This window comes from Macrotis lagotis, chromosome X (assembly GCF_037893015.1).
Source record: "Macrotis lagotis isolate mMagLag1 chromosome X, bilby.v1.9.chrom.fasta, whole genome shotgun sequence".
Taxonomy (NCBI): Eukaryota; Metazoa; Chordata; class Mammalia; order Peramelemorphia; family Peramelidae; genus Macrotis; species Macrotis lagotis.
The window spans coordinates 528,512,310-528,534,643 of record NC_133666.1 but is presented as its reverse complement, the minus strand read 5'-3'; the positions used below and the strand labels follow the sequence as shown (position 1 = coordinate 528,534,643).

The 22,334-nt window shown below is 35.8% G+C and overlaps 1 protein-coding gene across 1 annotated transcript in view; it reads left to right on the top strand.

The window, feature by feature from the left end:
* The first annotated feature begins 3,528 nt into the window (after positions 1-3,528).
* The window catches only part of LY86 (lymphocyte antigen 86), a 147,060-nt gene continuing 128,254 nt past the window's right edge, over positions 3,529-22,334 (top strand). The window contains 1 exon segment of the mRNA XM_074208361.1: positions 3,529-3,719. Within this exon segment, the coding sequence (XP_074064462.1) occupies positions 3,599-3,719 (121 nt within the window). The 5' untranslated portion in view covers positions 3,529-3,598.

Sequence of the window (22,334 nt, the reverse complement as noted above, 5' to 3'; positions counted from 1 at the left end):
AAAGGGCCCAAAAATAGTCTCTCATTCTCATTTATAGGCCAGCATAAAAAGTCATCTTCTTGAAATAAAAGTATGTTCTCCTAAGTTCCATTTTGTACATTTTGGAGACAGGTCCAATCTCTGAAAACTAATTAGGGAATTGTCAATTTCCTCTTGACAAGGTAGCCATGAGGTATTCATACTCATATTCATATTCATAAAATATGGGATGGAATATGCTCAAACTGATGGACAAAGAAGTAACTCAGTCAACAAGCACAGAAAAATTTATTATATTCATAAATTGTACTAAGCCCAGGGATACAAAGAAGAGGAAAAATCCTGAAAACACCTTATATAATTAATATTATGTATATATGTTATATTCCCTATAAATTGTAAGTTCTATGAAGGCAAAAATACCATCTATTTGAACTTTTTATGTTTATACACCTTCAATAGCCACTTAATTTTATTGAATGTTGCATTGATGGGGACACATTTTTGTGTTAGGAAAATAACTTTGTTGGTATTGTGAGAGAAAGTTTAGAAAGAAAATTGAGGAAGGGTCACTAGAGAGAAGGTTATAACAACAAATCCAGGTAAGAGGAGATGAGGACTTGAGTTATGTGAAAAGAGAGAATGGGATATATGCCAGACATGTTGTGAAGATAGAAATAATATGACTTTGCAACTGGTTAGATATGTGGAAAAAGGGAGTATGAGGAGCTGAGGTTGTAAACCTTGATGATTAGAAGAATGGTGGTGGCCTTAGCCATAATAAAGTAATTTAGAAATAGTATTAGTTGGGGGATTGGAAGGAAAAACTAATGAATCCTGTTTTAGATTGCTAAGTTTGAGACACCTACATTACATCCAGTTTGAAATTGCCCAATTGGCAATTCATTATATAGGACTAGAGCTCAGGTGAGAGACAAGGATTTTATAAATAGAACTGTGAGTCATCAGCATAGGGAAGATAATTGAACCCTTGGGAACTAATGAAGTCACAAAGAAAAAACTTGTAGGGTAAAGGGGGGTAACGGAATTCTATTATTCTGATTGGTCCCTAAACAGAAACAGGTTCTAAGGATAGACATGACAAAAAGACATATTTAGAAGTTTGATGTCATGAAGCAATTAAATAATTAGAGCTATTTAAAAGTATAACCAGGAGTTCCCCCTCACTTGAAGATTTCAAGCAAAGGCTAGATGACAATTTGCCATTGTAGCGGTAATTTTTGTTCAGGAATAGATTGACCTGTGAGCTTTTCTCCAGCCCAGAGAACTCTTCAAAGAATTACCCTTGGCTCACAGTCACAAAAGATTAGCTTTTTAGCAGTTCCCTGGGTCTAGTCAGCAGCCACTGCAGAGAGCATGGAAGCAAGAGAATTCACAAGGATCAGCCATAATGAATGAGTGAACTATTTCAAATCAGTTCCAAATATACCAGAAAAAAAATAGCTCACTCTTTCAAAGTCTGCATAAAAAAGGCACAGATGTCATAATAATGAACTCTTTGCCTTAGCAATAAGAATCTATCATTCTGGTCATTTAGAGTTAGAAGATAACACTCAACCTTGAGTGGGGGATTTAAGATCAGGGTCAACAAACTAGGTTCCATCTTCTTATTTTGCATGAAAATTGCTTCAGCTCTTTGCTGCCCTCCTAAATTAAAACTAATTTCTACCTGAGCTGAATCTTATTTCTATTACATTCACAATCTAGCAAGATTCATGAATGTGTTTTTATCTATGTTGAAGAAAACATTTACGTAATGTGTAGGTGAATCACATGAATTCCAGGTATATCTTTCTGTCAATTGATGTTTCACTGAGGGAGAATCTCAGTAACATGTTTTTCTTCTATAGAGGAAGGCCAAGGGATGAAGCATAATCATTTATGTTTCTATCCATGTAATTTTATTGTAGACTATTTATTGTCAGTATATACCAGTCCTCTCAAACCAGACAACATTCCATTCCCCAAATAATTTCTTTTACTTTAATCAGATGTCATAATTGGCTATTCTTGTTTTCACTGGGAAATAGATCAGACAGATCCATAGTCCCCATCTTTTCCCTAGTTTGTTATATATAAATATGTTTCATAGCCCAATGTAACTATCTTTCTCTTTGTCTGAATCTGGTTACTGAATTGATGCATAAGGCTGCTCTGATAAGATTCAACTCAGATATTAAATATGTGGGTTGTTATTAACCATTAAATGATGCTAACAATTAAGCAGTAGCAATGAAATATAAAAAAGCAAATTTATACTTCAGGTAGACATTAGTTTGTCAACTGGAACAACCTTGGAAAACTCCTCTACAAACTGGCACTTCTGTTGACAATGAAAACAAAAATTCTTGAAGACCATATGCCCATAATTTGACTCATTGGTTGAATGAAAATATGTCACAGGGATTTCCCAGCCAAACTGCAAGGCAGGAGGGGAAGGATTTGGGGTTGGGGTTGGACAAGGAATAACAATCTGAGCATCCCCAGGTGACAAGTGTATGCCAATAATTATTGTCAATTCTTCCCTATATCATAGAAAGTCCTACATGGAAACTTGGACTGAAAAACCCAAATCATCTTTCAGGAAGTAAAATATTTTTCTTTTTTCTATTACATTCACAAGATTCATGAATGTGTTTGTATCTATGTTGAAGAAAACATTTAGATAATGAGTAGGTGAATCACATGAATTCTAGTGATATGCATTTTTCTGGGTTTGTGAATGGAAGAAAGGATGCTAGCTAGTACCTTGGATTTACAGGAAAATTAGAAGCAACTTTAATGATCTTTATAGTGTCAAGAGTAATGAAAACAACAGGGTTGAGGAGGGCCACACAGAACTGGACCACTCTACTAAAGTCAAACTGAGTAGATACTCTGATCATTGCCCAGGACTCTGTCCCTAAGCTTAGCTACCCCAAGCACAAGCCAAAACACAAAAGGCACTATTCTTGCAGCCAGAGTGTTCACTGCTGAAATAATTATCCTAAGTGAGAAATTGAAGCCCTAACGTGCTAACAGAGCCACAGTCAGACTCCAGGTCCCAAATGCCAGGTCCCAGTCAGAGTATGCCATGCCAAGGGGTTGTGTGCCAAATTATAACCAGATTTCACCCCATGGTCCAAGTATTAAAGACACCCTGAGATTTGGGTGAACCTGTCTAATGGAAAACATTTGAGAGATTGTTTTTTTTTCTTTTTTACGCCAGACTTTCCATTTTTATTTCAGTCAGAGAAAGAGCTCCTGGAGTGCAGGGTTTGAGGTTGCCTGAGGCATGAGATCATGTAGCACAGACTGGGGCTTTAAATGTAAACTAGAAACTAAGATTCACAGCTTCTCTAGGCCCAAATGAGCCATCACCCTGTTGTCTTAAGCTGCAAAGTCTGCTCTGCAGTTCAATAATAAATTCTCCAGTTAACTGATCAACTTCTTCCTGCTGTCCCTGTGAGCTTAAAATTTGAGAAGTGAAACTTAACATTTCACCTCTGGAGGGTGGAGGCAGTGGCGGGGAGGCAGGGGAACAGCCCTCTTTTTGTCTGGTTTATCTGAGATTGCTCTGGATGGTATTTTGAGAGGCACACATACACATGCCGCCATCATGAAGATTTTTATGACTCCTTTCTTTGCATTGGTTCTATTATGCTCCAGCTGCAGCAGCGAATGGACCACACACATTGCTTGCAAGAATGACAAATTGGAATTGCTTTACCAGAGTTGTGGTGAGGTCTTTAAATTCATCCATTTGTGTTTATGGCAAAATCAAGGCTGTCGTCAGCAGGGAGCAAATTGTGAGTGGGAGGAGGGGGTGAATGCTACCACCAAATCTTCTTTTCCTACTGTCTAATGTGGGCCTTGTTGTTTTGGGAAGAAAGAAATGAGAAAGAAGCAGGAGGAGCAATGAGAAAGAATAGAGAGGAGAGAGGAAGAAAGAAACAGTAGGGGAAGAAAAGGAAAGAGAAGGACAAAGAAGAGTAAAAATGGAGGATGAAAAGAGAGAAAGAGGAAATAGAGGGAGGAGACAGATCCTTTAACCCAGGAGAGTTCTCAAAGAAATAAAATTGATCTAACAAAGTATTTAAGTTTACTGGATTGAAATAAGGAAAATTACCCTCTATCCAGTACAAAGACAATTTAACAATAAAAGGCTGTATAACTGTATAGTTTTTCAAATTTATTGAATTTATATATAGTGTGAAAAAATATCATTTCTTCCTCCATATAAGTAATCATTCTAAAAAGGATAAGGGATATGCAGATTCCTTCCCTCTTTACTAACAATTCTGGGTCTTAAGGAAGAGCGAGATCTTAACATCTTGGATCTAGTGCTTCTGCCCTGCCTTTGTAGGGAACTATGAAAAAGTTGAAGGGAATTCCCTCCAAGTTGATGTGTGTGGAAGGGAGATGAAGGGCCTTTCATCAAGCGAAACTTGGTTCTGCCTAATATGAGAGATCACATAGACAGAGCAGAATGGGCTGCCTTTGAAATCCTGGTGGAAGTTTATCTAAGTAATGAAATTCTAGTAATTCCATCATCTAAGGACCATAAAGTTGAATCACTTGTAGGATACCCAGGACATGGTTAAAACTGCCTGTCTTTCTTTTCTTTTCTTTTCCTTTTGCCCTTGCCCAAAAGAAGTGGAACATTAGATTGGTTATAACTCACAAAAAAATTATAAATGCTGAATTCCAAAATACTTCCTTCTTTGCTACCTGACTTCATTGTGGTTCTTATCCCTTTGGACACTTTTACTAGCATAGATGGAATAGACTCCCTAGGTATCCCTTTCTTTTCATGTACTTGAAGAGATCACGAGGTTGAAAACAAATGAGCAGGACAGAGGTTCTCTAATTCATTCTCATTTCAAAGATTCTTCTAAACTTCCTCATATATAAAAATGGTGAGAATAATAGCACCTACTGCTCAGGGTTGTTCTGAGGACCAAATGAAATACAGAGACAGATGTATAGATACAGTTAGATACATAGAGAGAGATAGTCTACATAAATACATAGATAATATATATACATAGAGAGATGGATAAAAATAGATACATACATACATAAATAGATGCATACACATAAGCATACTACAAAGGATAAATGCATAGAGAGAAGATCCATAGATAGAATGGATATGTAGATAAAACTGATACCTAGAGAGATAGATAAGATAGATTGATAGACACAAACAGACAGATGGACAGACAGAGATAGTTGTGGTTCCTATAAACAAGTTATATAGTGTCTAACTGTGGCTGATCAGACCAATTTGAGCTCAGAATATTCCACCACATGTTGGGTACAAATAGTCCATGTTTACAAATGGGGTGAGTTTTCTAAATTTGAGCATCTCATGTTTCCTTTGAGCTGCTTCTATTCTGCCTTGCTTATAGGGCACATCACCCTCTCTGATGAGGGTACACCATGCTCAGCAGTCCTGTGCCAGTGTCTCCCATGTACACAATCAAATTCCAAAGATTTTTTTTTTTGGTTTTTGCAAAGCATTGGGGTTAAGTGACTTGTCAAAGGTCACACGGCTAGGTAATTATTAAAATTACCTATTACCTATTACCTATTTGTCTGAAGCTGGATTTGAGACTTTAGGGCCAGTTCTCTATCTGCTGTGCCACCTAGTTGCCTCAATTCAAAGTTCTTAAGAAAGATCTTGAGAGTGACTTTTGTAAAACTTTTTCTGATCCTATATGAATTCTTGTCCTATATGAGTTCTCCATAAAATAGTCTTTTGTAGATGATAGATAGATAAATAGTAGCTAGCTAGCTAGATAGATAGAAAACATTATATAAACATTAGTTGTCATCATGGTTGTTCTGTCTCCTAGTCTTTGCCTTTTTATTCTCATCTCTGCCTTGTGGATGGATTCCAATAAATAACTGAGGTATTAGAGGAAAGTGGAGAACGCAGTGTCAGCTTCACTCCTCCAAAAAGCAGACAACTAAATACCTTTTGGCCAACAGCATGATGCAATTGGGAAGCCTCCCCTTGTCAGCCAGGATCTTGACAGAATATGAGAACTTTTCTTTATAAAACAAGAGGTTTTGCCCAAACTAGTAGATTTGGCCTTGAGGAGATTCTAAAGCCCTAACGGACTGCAGCTCCTGTGAAGCAACTAGGGAAAAATTCAGGATGATTTGGTCATCAAGTAGATATCTTGAATCAGGAAGCAAAGGTATTAAGTTTGTTTCCCAGTTTGACTATATGATGCTGGGATGATTCTTGACCTCTAAGTCGAAGTTTTACATCTTTCTATTACTGGAAACAACAGCATAGTGGATAGAGAGCAAGTCTCAGAACTAGGAAAATCTGTGTTCAAGAATTATTCTGAGGGGTGGCTAGGTGGTGCAATGGATACAGCACCAGCCCTCAGGCGTACCTAAATTCAAATACGAACTCAGACACTTAATAATTATCTAGCCTTGGGCAAGCCACTTAACCCCATTTGCCTTGCAAAAACTTAAAAATGGAAAAGGGAAAGGAAAGGAAAGGAAAGGAAAGGAAAGGAAAGGAAAGGAAAGGAAAGGAAAGGAAAGGAAAGGAAAGGAAAGGGAAGGAAAGGAAAGGAAAAAAGGAAAGGAAAGGAAAGGAAAGGAAAGGAAAGGAAAGGAAAGGAAAGGAAAGGAAAGGAAAGGAAAGGAAAGGAAAGGAAAGGAAAGGAAAGGAAAGGAAAGGAAAGGAAAGGAGGAAAGGAAAGGAAAGGAAAGGAAAGGAAAGGAAAGGAAAGGAAAGGGAAAGGAAAGGAAAGGAAAGGAAAGGAAGGAAAGGAAAGGAAAGGAAAGGAAAAAAGGAAAGGAACAAGGAAAGGAAAGGAAAGGAAAGGAAAGGAAAGGAAAGGAAAGGAAAGGAAAGGAAAGGAAAGGAAAGGAAAGGAAAGGAAAGGAAAGAGAAAAGAAAAGAATTCCTCTGATAGTGTAAAAGAGAGGCAGTTCTCTAAGGCTATAAATTGAAGAAAAGGTGCTAATTAAAATCGGTAGAGGGAGTTTCCTCCCTTAGATGTTCACTACTGAAGTTCACAAAAGACAAGGTAACAAGAATTCATTAAGTGCTTACTATATATTGGTACAGTGCTAAGGACTGGGGATACAAACACAAGCAGTCCTCAAGGAGCTTATAATCTCTTGCTGGAACAGAACAATAAAAGAAGACTGAAGCAAAGGAAAAGGAAAGAAAGTACCTAAGAAGAGATTTGGTAGCAAAGTCTGGAGAGGCAAAAGCATCTCTGGGAAGGGAATGAACCATGGTCAGCCTTGACCCATTCCCAAAAAGGAGGTCCTCAAAGGGCATGGTAAACATTGTGTTTGTCTCTTCTGGAAGAGTACCAATGAGAGAAATGGGCCAGCATTGGTAGACAAATTGTCCAGGATGAAAAGTCCCCAGGCACCAAGCTTAGGTCTTTCTCAGATAAAATGATTTATAATCATATTTTCTCCATCTTGTGCTTGTGAAACAATTTTTTTAAATCTAAGCATAATGATGAATAAATTTCATGTTATTAGTTTCTAGAAGCAGTAGTGAAAAAGAGCCAGCCTTATAGTCAAGAACAGCTGGGTTCAAGTCTCACCTTTTTAACCTTTCTTCACATTCTAGACAAGCTGCTTAACCTTGGTATCAAACAGGCCAAATACTGACCATGACATTTTCTAATGCAGCCTGAACCAGATTAAAATGTAATTTGGAAATATTTAACAAAATATATAGAAATACAAGAAAAAACAGATAACATTACACTTTAAAATTAAGTCAATATGGAGCCAGCAGGGATCCTTATGTATAGATTAGTGGCTCTGATTTTTGAGTTTGACGTCACCCCTGTAAGCAATTCTCTAAGACTATAAGTAACAGAGAAGGTGTCAGAACTATATTAATAGAGAAAATTTCCTCACTTGGTACAGATCCCTATTCCAATGAAATCACAGACAAGTTTTCTATTTCGAATGAATCCTGTAGAATGTCAGAGTCCTCTTCAACTGCTCTCAGTAAACTATCTCAAGATGTCTGGATTAAAATGTTAACTTGAAGGTTTTAGTTCCCATTATTTAGCAAGAAATAATGAGTATAAAATCCTAGGTTTAAACACTATAACACCACTTTAGAAGGGAGCTGGAGTTTGTGATTGGTTTTCCTCTGAGGGATAATAACATGCTGCGGTGCACTGGAGCCAGATGAATAGACTCAGGAGAACTGATTATTAAATGTTCAGTATGAGCATTTGCACCTCAGAAATAAGAAAATGCAACAAAGGAGGACTTGATTCATTATTTTGTTGATTGTCCAGACTTAAGAAGGTGGTGGAAAAATATTAATAATGCAGATTTAACTTAGAAACATGTCAGGCAAATTTGCTTTTTGAGAGTCAATTGTCAAACATTTATCTATATACCCCCTGGGTAATGGAATTATAAAATTATAGTTTTTAGAACTGATAAGTCCAATCCCTTCATTTTACAAATGAAATAGAAGCCAGATGAGGTTGTGACTTGCCCAAAATCACACAGATTATGTGTGGCATATTTTGAACTCAGGTCTTCTTACTCCCCCATTGCACATATCTCACTACAAATGTCAGAATCTAGTCCCAATTTCCATTTAGATTCCCCAATCCCACTGACTCATTGTGAGATCTCAAGCAAGAAATTTCATTTCTCTCAGCTGTTGTTAATTCATAACAAATGTTCTGGTGGTTATTTTTGGAATGCTATAAAGACCCACTATGGAAAATGGGGCCCAACAATGGAATTGCCAGGACAAGAGGAAAAGAATGTAAGAAAGAGGAAGGTAAAAGAGACAAAAGAAGCCAAATAGAGTTGAACTAGACCACAAAGTTGTATTGATCTAAGAATTTCAGGAAAGAAGGAAACTATCATAGTTTATGTTTACATATTGCTTTGTAGTTACAAAGTATACTCACAGATATAATCTCATTTGATCTTCCTTAATTACCCTAAAATAGGAAATATATTATTGTTACTGCTTTATAAATGAGGAAACCAAGAAAGATTCATGAGATAAAGAATTTTTATGAGGTTGCATAGCAATAAGTAGCAGAGTCAGTATCTGAATCCAGGTCTTCTGACTCCAAATTCAATATTTTTTCCTCACTTTACCATATTGCCTCCCTCACAAGAGGCAGGGGTTTCTGGAAAAACATTGAAAGAGCTTGTTGTGAAAAAGATGCAAATAATTGTCAATGTTTGGTGTATTTGGGAGGTGGGGGCAGAGAGGTAAGTTAAATGATGACTATGGATGCTATAAGGCCAATATAGGCAATAATAGCATAACATGCAGCTTGGAGGCAAAGAATGGGTCATGAGTATACAGTAGTATTAAGGGAAGATTTTCTAATAATAAGATTTTCTAATAATCTAAGTAAAACTAATTAATAAATAAAAGCAAATCATGATTACAATTATCATATACAATATCTTTATCTGATCAAAATATGGAATAACATAGAAAAGAGCTTTGTGAAGTTTCAGTGCAAAGTATGAACCTTGAATATAGTTCACTTCTTTCCCCCAGGAGATAAGAAATAAAGGTAAACATATAATACCTGTTCTGTATCCCAGCTACTACTCTGAGGGAAGGGAAGTTTTCCAACCAATGCAATAGAAAAGGGACTGTGACTATAGTTTTCTGGACCATCAGATGTTTTTTGGTCTGGTACAAACAAAAAAAATGCCTCTTCATACCCCATCTACAAAGAGGTTCTAACCTGCAGGAACCTACTGTCTGTTAGTATACTGGGTATCTCAAGAATGCTTACCACAGGGGCAGCTAGGTGGCTTAGTGGATAAAGCACCGGCCTTGGAGTCAAGAGTACCTGGGTTCAAATCCGGTCTCAGACACTTAATAATTACCTAGCTGTGCGGCCTTGGGCAAGCCACTTAACCCTGTTTGCCTTGCAAAAAAACTAAAAAAAAAAATGCTCACCATAAATATATGATGACACAGGGTGAGCACTCAAATGTATATATGAATCTAGGACCTCTTCATTTGAAGAATTCCCTCCAACAATACAGAACAGCTCTTAAAAATTCATCTCATAGGGCCCACTCAGGGTTTTGCAGGCTTTCCTCACTTTCTCCTGATAATAGTAGGTGCCAGTGGAAGACACTGACTATTCTCTTATCATATGACAAACCATATGTCAACTTCTCTTCCAACTACATATTTCCTTGATGATACATTTGCTCATGTCCTTCTTAGCTATATGTTGTAGCTTGCTTACACTCACTATGAACCTTCCATTTTTCTCTGGATGATCATCATTGTTACATTTTTCAGAGTTCATTATATTTGATTTCTTAATGTAATTTTAGTCCTGAAATGATGAGCTTGAGATCACTAAAAAGGCTTTGCAATTTCCCTACTCTCTTCCTCCTGTTCAAGTCTGGAGCTAATTGTCCTTCTACACTTTTTTTCAAGACACACCATACTGATGGATAAGTTCTAGTTTGTAAATAAGTTTTTACACCCAAATGCCTATTCATATCTGGTCAAGAGACATTCTTCATCCACTTGGTCTTTTCTGTGTGGATGGACAGCCATATTCCTTTGAATAATTTCACATCTCTCTTAAAATATTTCACAATGATTTGTAGCTAAATGAAATCACCATAAAGTCATTCACTAGCAAAAGCATGTGAAGGATGTCGCCATCCAAAGGGCATTGCTCTTCTATCCAAATTCTGTTTTGGATCTCCTCTATCACAATTCCAAATATCTGTTTTATGCTCGATCCAATGCTTATTATGACAGTGTCAATGTTATTTCTGTGTAATATCTTCCTAGGAATCTTTGCTGTATTAGTGTAAACACTTTGTAAATACACACACATACACATACATCTTTAAAGATAATACTACTTTATTCTCCTGAATCAAATGTGAATTTTTTCATAATTAAGAAGTAATAAGTATAATAGCATCTTATATTCCCTATTATGTCATTGTTGTTCAGTCATTTCAGTCATGTCCAAATCCTTATAATTCCATTTTTCTTGGCAAAGATACTGAAGTAGTGTGTTGTTTCCATCTCCAGCTCATTTTATAGAAGAGGAATTGAGGTAAAAGTGGTTACTTGCCCAGGGTCACAAAATAAGTAAGTCTTGTCTGAGGCTGGATTTGAACTCTGGAAAATGAATCTTCCTGACTGCAGACCTGGAATTCTAGCCAATATGCCACCTAGCTGCAGATATTCTCTCTCTTTAAAAAAAAGAATCATTTTTAATTATGGAATAAAACAAGCATTTCCATGACATACTATGATAAATAAAAGTTATGTTCTTTCTAGATGTAAGTTGTGAATGGTAATAACTCGCTTCATTGTTGAATATCACCTATAAAATCCTTCTTCTCTAATACTCTTGTTGAGTATGCACTCAATTCATGTATAAATGACTTGAAAGGGGGCACCTAGGTGGTGTAGTGGATAGAACACTGGCCCTGGAGTCAAGAATACCTAAGTTCAAATCTGACCTCAGACACTTAGTAATTACCTAGCTGTGTGACCTTGGGCAAGCCACTTAACCCCATTGCCTAGCAAAAAAACAAAATGAAACAAAACAAATAAATGACTTGAAAATATAAGAATAGGCATATAGGGAGACATATTGGCATTGTCCAATTGCCTTTTGACCTTTTTAATAAGATCTGAGATTTTTTTCCCACATTTTTTGGTTTCTTCCCCCACTTAATATATTGGTCTCTGAATGCCTTAGTAATTTTATTATCTCAGATCCCCTCCTCTGGTTCAATTGCTTTTCCCCATGTCTTTCCTATATCCTTTAGAACTATATCTAGACTGTGGTGTTAGCATAGAACAGTGATTCCAGTATCCTTAATAAAGAAAGCATTTTGTTAAGATAGCTTTTGCAAATATTTTCCAATTTTCTTCTATTTGTGGTCCCCTTTCTGTTTTCATTTTTGAATATCTTTGGAATGACTTTGCTTAGTCAGATGTCTTGCTAAGTAAACTTTCTTTAAAATCATCTTACTCTCCACTGCTCTTTTATGCTTTATGAAAAGTTAGTACTTCTAACTTTTCCTAATTCTTCTGTGAATTATTTTACAAATGGACCCACATTCTAGCTCAGTATTGCCTTTGGCAACTTAATTTTGTTTGCCAAGAGTCATCTGTTTTCTTACTTGAGATGCTTCCTGGGCTATTCCTGGGCTATTGTGACAATTTCTATTGATTAAAATCTAGAAAAAATTAATATAATTCATATCAATTGACTATTTCTCATTTTTTACCTTTTTTAATTATTTGTTTAAATAGTTCAGAGTTGAGTTGATTCAATTATATGCTATATATTTTTGTTTCAGGGGTTTTTTTTTTTGGATGATTTTCTCAGGTTCTCTAAGTATACTATCATGTCATCTGCAAAGAGTGAAAGACTTACTTCCTCATTGCCAACTCTGATTCCTTCGATTTCTTTTTCTGCTCTAATTGCTATAGCTAGCATTTCTAATAGTATATTGAACAGTAATGGTGATAATGGACATCTTTGTATCACCCCTGATTCTATTGGAAATTATCTGAGTTTATTCCCATTAAATAAATTTGTTGATGGTTTTAGATAGATACTATTTATTATTTTAAGGAAAACTCCATTTATTCCTAAACTTTCTAGGGTTTTTAATAAGAATGGATATCGTATTTTAGCAAAGTCTTTTTCAGCATCTATTGAGATAATCATATGATTTCTTTTGGTTTTGTTATTTGATATGTTCAATTATGTTGAATGGTCTTCCTAATACCGAATCATCCCTACCTACCTGGTATAAATCCTACCTAATCAAGGTGTATTATCCTAGTAATAACTTTCTATAATCTCATTGCTAAAATATTATCTAAGATTTTGCATCAATATTAATTAGGGAGATTGTTCTATAATTTTCTTGTTTGTTATGAGTCTTCCTGATTTAGGTATCAGCACCATTATGGTGTCATAAAAGGAATTTGGCTGAACTCCTTCTCCTAATTTTTAAAAATAATTTATGTAGAATAGGAATTAATTGTTCCTTAAATGTTTGGTAGAATTCACTTGTAAATCCATCCGAAGCTGGAGACTTTTTCTTAGGGAGTTTATTGATGATTTCTTCAATTTCTTTTTCTGAAATGGGGTTATTTAAGTATTCTATTTCCATGTCTGTTAATCTGGGAAGTTTACATTTTTGTAAATATTCATCCATTTCACTCAGGTTATCAAATTTATTGGCATACAGTTCAGCAAAGTAGATCCCAATTACCTCTTTAATTTCCTTCTCATTGGTGGTTAGTTCACCCTTTTCATTTTTAATACTGGTAATTTGATTGTCTTCTTTCTCTTTTTTTAATCAGATTAACCAAAGATTTGGCTATTTTATTGTCTTTTTTCATAAAACTACCTCTTAGTTTTATTTATAAGATCAATGATATTTCTTGCTTTCAGTTTTATTAATCTTTCCCTTGATTTTCAGAATTTCTAATTTGGTACTTAATTTGAGATCTTTAATTTGTTCTTTTTCTGGCTTTTTTAGTTGGTTGCATACCCAATTCATTATTCTCCTCTTTCTCTATTTTATTCATATAGGCATTTAGAGATATAAAGTTTCCCCTCAAAACTGCCTTGGCTGCATCCCATAAAGTCTGGTATGATGTCTCATTAGTATCATTTTCTTGGATATAATTATTGATAATTTCTATTATTTTGCTGTTTGATCTACCCATTATTTAAAATTAAGTTATTAATTTCAAATTGGTTTTTGGTTTATCTTTCTATGACCCTTTATTACATGTAATTTTTATTGCATTATGGTCTAAGAAGTATGTATTTATGATTTCTGCCTTTCTGCATTTGATTATAAGGTTTCTGTGCTCTAGTACATGGTCAATTTTGGTATAGGTGCCATGTACAGCTGAGATAAAAGTATATTCTTTTCTATCCTCATTAAGTTTTCTCCAGAGGTCTATCATAACTAAGTTTTCTAAAATTTCATTCACCTTCTTAAATTCCTTCTTCTTTATTTTGTGGTTAGATTTATCTAGTTCTGAGAGAGAGAGAAATTGTTTCCCCCATTATTAAAGTTTTGCTGTCTATGTCTCTCCTTGTAAGTAAGCCAGCTTTTCCTCTAGGAATTTAGATGCTACACCACTAGGTGCATATATGTTTAGTAATAGCTTCATTTCCAGTGGTGCCTTTTAAGAAGATATAGTTCCCTTCCTTATCCCTTTTAATGAGATTGATTTTTCCTCTTACTTTGTCTGAGATCAGGCTTGCTACCCCTTATTTTTTTTTACTTCAGATACCTATTATGCTACTAATAGAACATTCTTTTTGTGGAAAAAACTTACTGCAAGTTCCATCCTGAGATAACAGAAACAATCAACATCATAATTATTATATTTATGTAACACTTTAAACTTTATAAATCACTCTACATGTTTTATCTCATTTTAACCCTACTATCCCTACCTCATAGATGAATAATGGAAGTTGAGGGAAATTGACTTACTCAAAATCCCATCAATGATAAATATATGAGGTCAAATTTGAATTCAGATCTCCCTGACTTCAAGATTCAGGCTCTATCCTCTATGAGTATCCTGCTATAACTAGTTACCATATTTCCTACCCATACGGTTCCTGTCAAAGACTCCCCTTTAACTGGAGGGCAGAGTAGTGAAGTTGAAAGAACACTGCATTTGAATTGGGGTCCTGGATTTGAATCCCAACCCTTTTAGTAACCACACATGTGACATTGGGCAAGATATATATAAGCTGTTTTTATAAGAGCTTTTTCATCTGTAAAATGACAAGATTAGAATATATATGGCGTGTAAGGTCCCTTCTTGGTATCAAATCATATCCACTTTCCATTGTCTGTACCAGATTAGCTAGAATTAGGTTCCTGAAACCAATGTAGAAGCAGGTAGGGTCCTCAATAATCTCAGGGAGGATAATAGAGCAGTAGAATATTGGAGACAGTTCAAACTGACTTAGAAGAGCTGATTATTAAAAATTTCAGAGTGAACATTTATATGTCAGAAGTCAACAAAAGCTATAAATCAGAGCTTGATTTATTGTTTTGTTGCATGTCAAGGTTTAAAAGGGGGAAAATATTAATAATGCAAATTAAATTTAACATATATATTTCCCTCCTAAGAGCCAGTTATTAATTATTTACCCACACATACTTATATGAATAGAGAAGGTGCATGAAATTCCCAGAAACTTTAGGGGAAGAGTTAAAAATCACTACATAAGTGATTTTGTTATTGTTCATTTGAGGTTTTTTTCCTCAAGACAGTGGAGTGGTTTGCCATTTCCTTCTTCAGCTCATTTTACTGTTGAGGAAACTGAGGCAAACAGAGTTAAATGGCTTGCCCAGGATCATATGAGCAGCAAGTTTTTGAGATCACATTTGAACTGACTCCGGACTTTGCTTAAAGGCCAGTGTTCTATCCATTGTACCACCCAGCTGGACCACCTCAGTGATAAGGGAATTCTATTAGGGGAGGAGCAAAATTTTCTATCACGAGGCAATTGTTGAAAACCACAGCAGTGGTTTTCTCTGACACTTTCTAGGATCATAGGATTAGAACTGGAAAGAACTGCAGAGATAATTTAGAATTAATTTACAGTGAAAAAACACATGCCTAGAGAAGCTAAATTACTTATCCAAGGTTACCTGCAGCTAACCAGTAGTAAAGCTCATATTTAGAAAAAGGGTTTCTGATTTTAAATCCAATGTTCTTTCCACTATGACACATGAAGGAATTTTCATAAATCAAGGAAATAAGAGTCTGAAGGAATACAGGATATATAATTGATGAACTTTTAAACAAATTCATAGTTAATGCATATAGTTGATAAAAGAAAAAAAAAGATACATGTCCTTTAAACTCTTCTCCCAAGAATGACAGAAGGACTGAATTGGGAGTTCAGGATTCCTTCTTTTTTTTTTAAGGTTTTTGCAAGGCAATAGGGTTAAGTGGCTTGCCCAATGCCATACAGCTAAGTAATTATTAAATGTCTGAGGTCAGATCTGAACCCAGGTACTCCTGATTCCAGGGCCATGCTCTATCCACTGTGCCACCTAGCCATCCCCAGGATTCCTTCTTATTTAAGGTTTCTTAACCTTTTTTTGAGTCATGAACTCTTTTACCAGTTCTTTTCAGAGTAATGGTTTTAAATATACAAAATAAAACATATAAGATTACAAAGGAAGTCAATTATTGAAATACAATAATCAAAATATTTTTAAAACAAATTCATGGTTCAGTACTCCTATCTAGTCTAATCTATCCCCTCTATTGTTTTCAATTTTCCTCTATAGCACACTGGATATATTTTTTGCATAAAGACATCTACTAAAGGTATACCACTACATTCCATATAACTTCATTTTCTTGAATAGCTCAAATTATTATAATGATGTTCCTAATATCCGGTCAAAATCTATCACTACAACATCAAATACTTATTCCCATGTAACTCTAGAGCCAAGTATTTATGTGGCACATTGGATAAAGCCCTGGTATTGTAGTCAGGAAGATAGGAGTTTAGATCCAACCTCATACACTTGTCACTAACTAGCTGTGTGATCTTTGGCAAATCACTTAACCATGATTGCCATATATCATCTCCAGTCATCCCAATTCATATGTAGCCACTGAATCCAAATGACTTTGGAGGAAAAAGTGAGGTTGGTGACTTAGCACAGCCTCCCTCACTCAAATCCAATTCATGTGCTTATCATGGCATCACCTCCCTAATGTCATGGTCCTTTTCAAGAATGAAGGACAAACATCATCATGATCAGAGTCAAGCAGAGCAAATTTAATCCATTTTACACATGGACACCCTGAAAAAAAAACAGAAAATTCTCTTGTCATCCCTTCTCTAAGTTAAACAACACCAACAGTTAAATGTTTGTTTCAACTTGAGCCTCTATTGGCATGAACTCAAGACCTTTTACTAAGAACCATCTCCAGTTTACCAGCTGCCATTCTAAAACATGATACACAAAGTTAAATACTTCTCTAGAGGTAAAGTCTGACCAGAGTAGGAGAGTTATCATATCTTTAGCCATGGAAACCATTGCTCATTTAATATTGCCTAAGACTTTTTTTGGATTTCCATATCACTCTATTGATTCATAGTAAGTTTACAGTTGATTAGAAACCCTAAATTTTTTTTAAGGAAAACTTTTTCAAGAAAATAGCTTTTGCTTCTTGATTTATGAAACTGAAATCTTTAACTCAAGCATAAAATTTAACATTTATTCTTATTAAATTTCATCTTACTCCAAAACCAGACCTCTGTCCACTATTCTATGCTGTCCTCAGTCTTGCACATATGAGCTGTTTAGTATACACATGTTGTAAAAAGCAATGAAACCTAAAACTAGGAAATGCTTGTTGAATTTATTCAACTACCTCTACATTAACCTCATTATATTATTGTCTAGTCCAGATGTTCTCTTTTTTCACAAGTAGTAGAACTTTTCATTTTAAACAAAAATTTGGCAGAATGCTTGTAGTAAAATCCTATAAATTAATTATTATTTTTATTAAGAAACAACATAAATTTCACCTAAACAAACAAACAAGCAAACTCAGAATGTTTCAGGATTCCTTTGTAGTGGTTGAAAAATACTGATCCAGACCATTTTATTCACAAGAAAAGTCAGAGTGGGCAAGAGCTCCACCAGCCTCAAACTCTCCCAGCAGCAGAGGTAACTGGAATGCACCAATACTCTAAGCTATAAAAATTCACTTTGTCTTTGGGAAACCCCCCCCACCCCAAATCATCTTCTCCATTTTGCCCTATTTTTCACTCCCTTCCCACCCCTACCCCCTCAAGGAAAGACAGCATTTCATTTAGTTCATTTGCTGATCCAGAAGTAACACAGAGCCCTTCCCACTTCTCCATTCCTCCTTCAGTATTGAATTCAGATCTATCCTCCATGATGTTCTCAGCTGATAATTAATGCAAATTAATTGCCTAATAAATTGGTACCTTTCAGAACTTTGTGCTTATGTAAGGGCATTCCTGTGTAAAGTATTCAATCTCTCAGGGACCACCTATACTTCAATAGGAATTCCCAAGTGGTGTGGTCTGTCAGAGAGAAAAAGAATTAGTGTTTTTTGCTGTTACTCTATCATTGGATTTTTTTCCCCTCTCTTTTTTTTTCTTTCTATCTCACTATGTTAATCTTTGGACCATTTGGAGAATGAAATAGCCCTTTAATCAGCATCGACACATTGGGAAATCATTTAAATTTCTAAAAAGAACAATCAATGTCTGACCTGGTTCTACTGGTCAGACATAGGAGAGCATAACATCCTTCTTTGTCTGATGAATGATAGATTAAAAACAAAAGGCTTAGTGCTATTCAGAACAGAGATAAAACCTAGACCCCACAGCATCTTTTTCAGTCATATTTCCTCTTCTACTCATATATTTACCACTCTACATAAAGTTTTCATCATGTCTTGCCCAGATAGTTGGCAAAAAACGCCTCGATTTTTCTCTCCCTTTCTCTATAGAGTCTCTCCTCTGTCCAATCCATACTTTATATAGTTGCCAAAATAAACTCTCTAATGGAATGAGCAAAACACTTAACCTCTTCAAACTTTAATTTCCTTATCTGTGACATGAAGGTAGAAATACTTTCTATATCAACCTAAGTTGCTATGAGACTAAGATAATATGAAAAACTTATATATGTTTATGACATATATATATATATATAGTTTTGCAAAATGTAAAGTGCTCTTTAAAAAAGTAAATTATTTTTCATGTGATGAACCCTGAACTAAGTACTAAAAGGCCTGGGTTTGAGATCTGATTTTTTATAAATTCTTTGTTTAATTTGAACAAATCACTTAACCTTTTTTGGTCACAGGTCCCTTCTTTGTATAAGATGATGAAACAAAAGTAGTCCAGAAATCCTCAAACTTTTTAGTTTCTTTGTCCCTTTATGCTCATTAAAAAACTTGAATACTCTCCTAAAGAGCTTTTGTTTTATGGATTATATCTATCAACATTCACCATATTAGAATTTTTTATGCCTTATTAGATTTGACCTCATGAATCCCCTGAAAGGGTCTCAAGGGTCCTTGGACAAGCCTTTGAGAACCCCTGACCTAGACACTCTCCAGGATTCCTCTTAGTTCTGAAATACTATGAAACTATGATTATCTATACAACCCATCTTAAAATTGTTGACTTTCAAGCAGTTGTAAAATGGTTCATTATAAAAATTACCTTTACCAATATATGAGGCTGTTTGGGCAGTATGTATGTCTATTTTTTTTTCAGAGAATTCAGCTCAATGCAACAAGAATTTCTTTAGTTTTTAATTAGGTATTAGGCATTGTACTGGGTGGAGATACAAAGACAAGAAATTGAAATTGCTTCTTGCCCTCAAAGAATACATTCTCCTGGAATGATGAGGAGAAAGAGGTTGGGATGAGACAGAAAATGGCAAAGGAACTTGGGATCAGAAGTACTCTGGCCAAAGTCCCAATCTGACTTGTGGCTTTCAGATGCAACAGATCTAAAAGTTACCTTAACCTAGCCTTGCACATTCAAAGTAGTCTGGTATATTTGAATTTGGAAGAAACTCAAACATGATCCCCAAAAATTTCAATGGTGTTCCTTTTTTTCTCTATTCTACACTTGACTTAGGTCTCTCTGTGTTGTTAAGATTTTGAAAATTCTGAAGAATTTAGACCTAAATAAAGCAGTAGAAGGATCAAGTATTTTGTCATTTATAAAAGATCATGCTTCCCTTTCTTTTTCATCCAGAGGGAACCCATTACACCTGTGCTGTATCTCTTAGTAACACAGAGCTCTTCCTTTTTCTCAGCATGCACATAAAACTGGGACAGTCTTGATCTTTTCAGAAATACAAAAAAGAAAAGATGCCCAGCATATATGGGTGCTATTTTGTTGTAAGGCTATTTGGATAGATAGCATCCCAAATTAAACAGTGGGAAAATGAGAAGGAAAGCACATTATAGTGACAGTGGTTTGTTTTTTGGTTTTTTTTTTTTTTGCAAAAATAGAATCACCTATTGAGCATGAAGAGGTTCTCATTGACAGTTGAGATCAAGTGGTGATTGAAAGGTAGGAGTATGCTACATAATCTTACTCAGGACTGGCCACCTCTGCCAACACAATAAATTTGTGAGTGGATCAACAAGAGATTCTTGCCTTCCCTTAAAGTTCTAGTCCTAGAGAAACCACTTCTCACCTTGGAAACTTACTTCAGAACCTGGCAGGAATACCTCCACAATGAAACACTCGCTAATCAATCTTTCTTTCAGTGGAGCTACGTTACATGATTTTCTATGTCTCCATGGTTTTTGACTTAGTGGTCATTTTTCAAAGGAAGAGTCATATTTTAAGCACAGATGATACATAAACTAAATCAGGTCAAGTAGTCCAGAACAATCCATCAGGATACTAAAGTATGAGAATCAAGACAGGTTCCCAAAATGCAAAGCAGTACTGCCAACTGTCTCCTTCAACCCAAAATAGAGAGTGAGTCACAAATGACAGAGCAACATAGCACATTGAATGAGTTATTATGATTAAACATTTATAGCAACATTAAAAAAAAAGGATAGGGATAAGGGGAGGGGAAGGAAAGGGAAATGTCTTTCCTTATAACCTACTAATTCTGAAGTAAATGGAGCAAGAAAACCCAAGCCAAGAAGCCCTGCAATAATCATTTCAAACATTGTCTGAGAAAAGCAATTTCCTTCTTAGTCCATGTTCCAAATCCACAATGATATAAATACTAAACAACAGAGAAAAGTGCCACAAATACCTTGGGAGGCAACAATACAGTTCCACAATGATATAATTATGTGTATGGAAGTAAATGACCCTCTTAAAGACAGTCAGGCTGTCTTCCTTCTGTATAGATCTCAAAGAGAACTGAGCAAAGAAAAACCATATTATAGCTATAAAAATCTCAACATTTGTCTACATTTCAAAAAGGACAAATTGAAAAATAGACTAAGAAGCCACTTTAGATCTATTCAAATGCCAAGTCACTGGGATTACTCCCAGTTTCCCTCTGATTGTATAAAACATAATTTTATAGTTCTTATCCATCGCAATTTTCAATAGACTGTTAACTCTCAGAAAGGCCTTTAAACAGAGCAATTAAGGGGCTTAGTTAACAAGGAGCTGGGATGGGAGGTGAATGGAACACTGAAGGAAGCTTCTCAATACTAGTTATAGAAATTCCTTCTCAAATATTATTCCCATCTTCTTTTACATCCTGAGAGAAGTCACGAAGTTCTCGTTTGTTCATGTTTATTCATTTTCCCAACCAGGCAATGGAAGGAGAGTCTATTGAGGCTTTGGGGGGTGGTGGAAGGCCGTCTTCCAGACCAGCAGTTATTTTTGCAAAAAATTTGAGAACAGGCGAGACATCCCGCATTCCCCTCCCACCCTCACAGCAGCCACAAATCTGCTCCTCACACCCAAGTTAAGCAAATAGTGGGTGAGAGTTCAGACTAGGAGGTTAGAAGCACTAGATCCCTCAGGGGGGTTAGAAGAACAGAAATAGCTCCTTCCCTCAGGGGTTAAGAAAACCCAGATGAGAAGAAAGCCCTTCCCACCTCCCCCAAGGAGGCTATGTTTTACTGGAAGAACCCACATGTTCCTAGGCCATAAAGGAGCCAAGACAGCTGGCAGAGCTTTCACCAGCTGATATTAAATGGAGGATCTGGAAGCCAGAGGATGAGGGGAAAGGATGGCAAAAACAGAGGGAAGCATGTGTTTCTCAGTTAGAATCACAGGCAAGTGGGCCAACATATGCTCCAGGGAGAGAGCAGTACCTCCTTGGAATGGAGGCCAGTCCAAAAGCATTTGTTTTCTTTCAGAGACATCTTTAAATGGTGATGCCATTATAGGTTATATCTAAGTTTCTAGAGGAAAAGATAGAGGATGGCTCTTTGACTTTGTGCACCACCCCTACTCACCCTACATATAATCATAATGATAGGTAACATTTATGTAGAGATTGCTAAGCATTTTTAAAAAAATTATTGACTTATTTGATCCTCACAACAACCTTTAGAGGTAAATATGCTATTATCATCCCCAATTTACACATGAAGGAAACTGAGACAAAGGTTAAATGCTTTGTCCAGTGTCTCACAGATATTTAAGTAACTGAGGTCAGGTTTTTACTCAGTTCCTGACTCCAGGCCCAATATTCTATCAGTTCTGGACTCTGCTGTTCAGGAAGACATGAATAAACTGGGGAATGTCCAGCCAATCAATGGAAAAGGAGGGCAGCTAAGG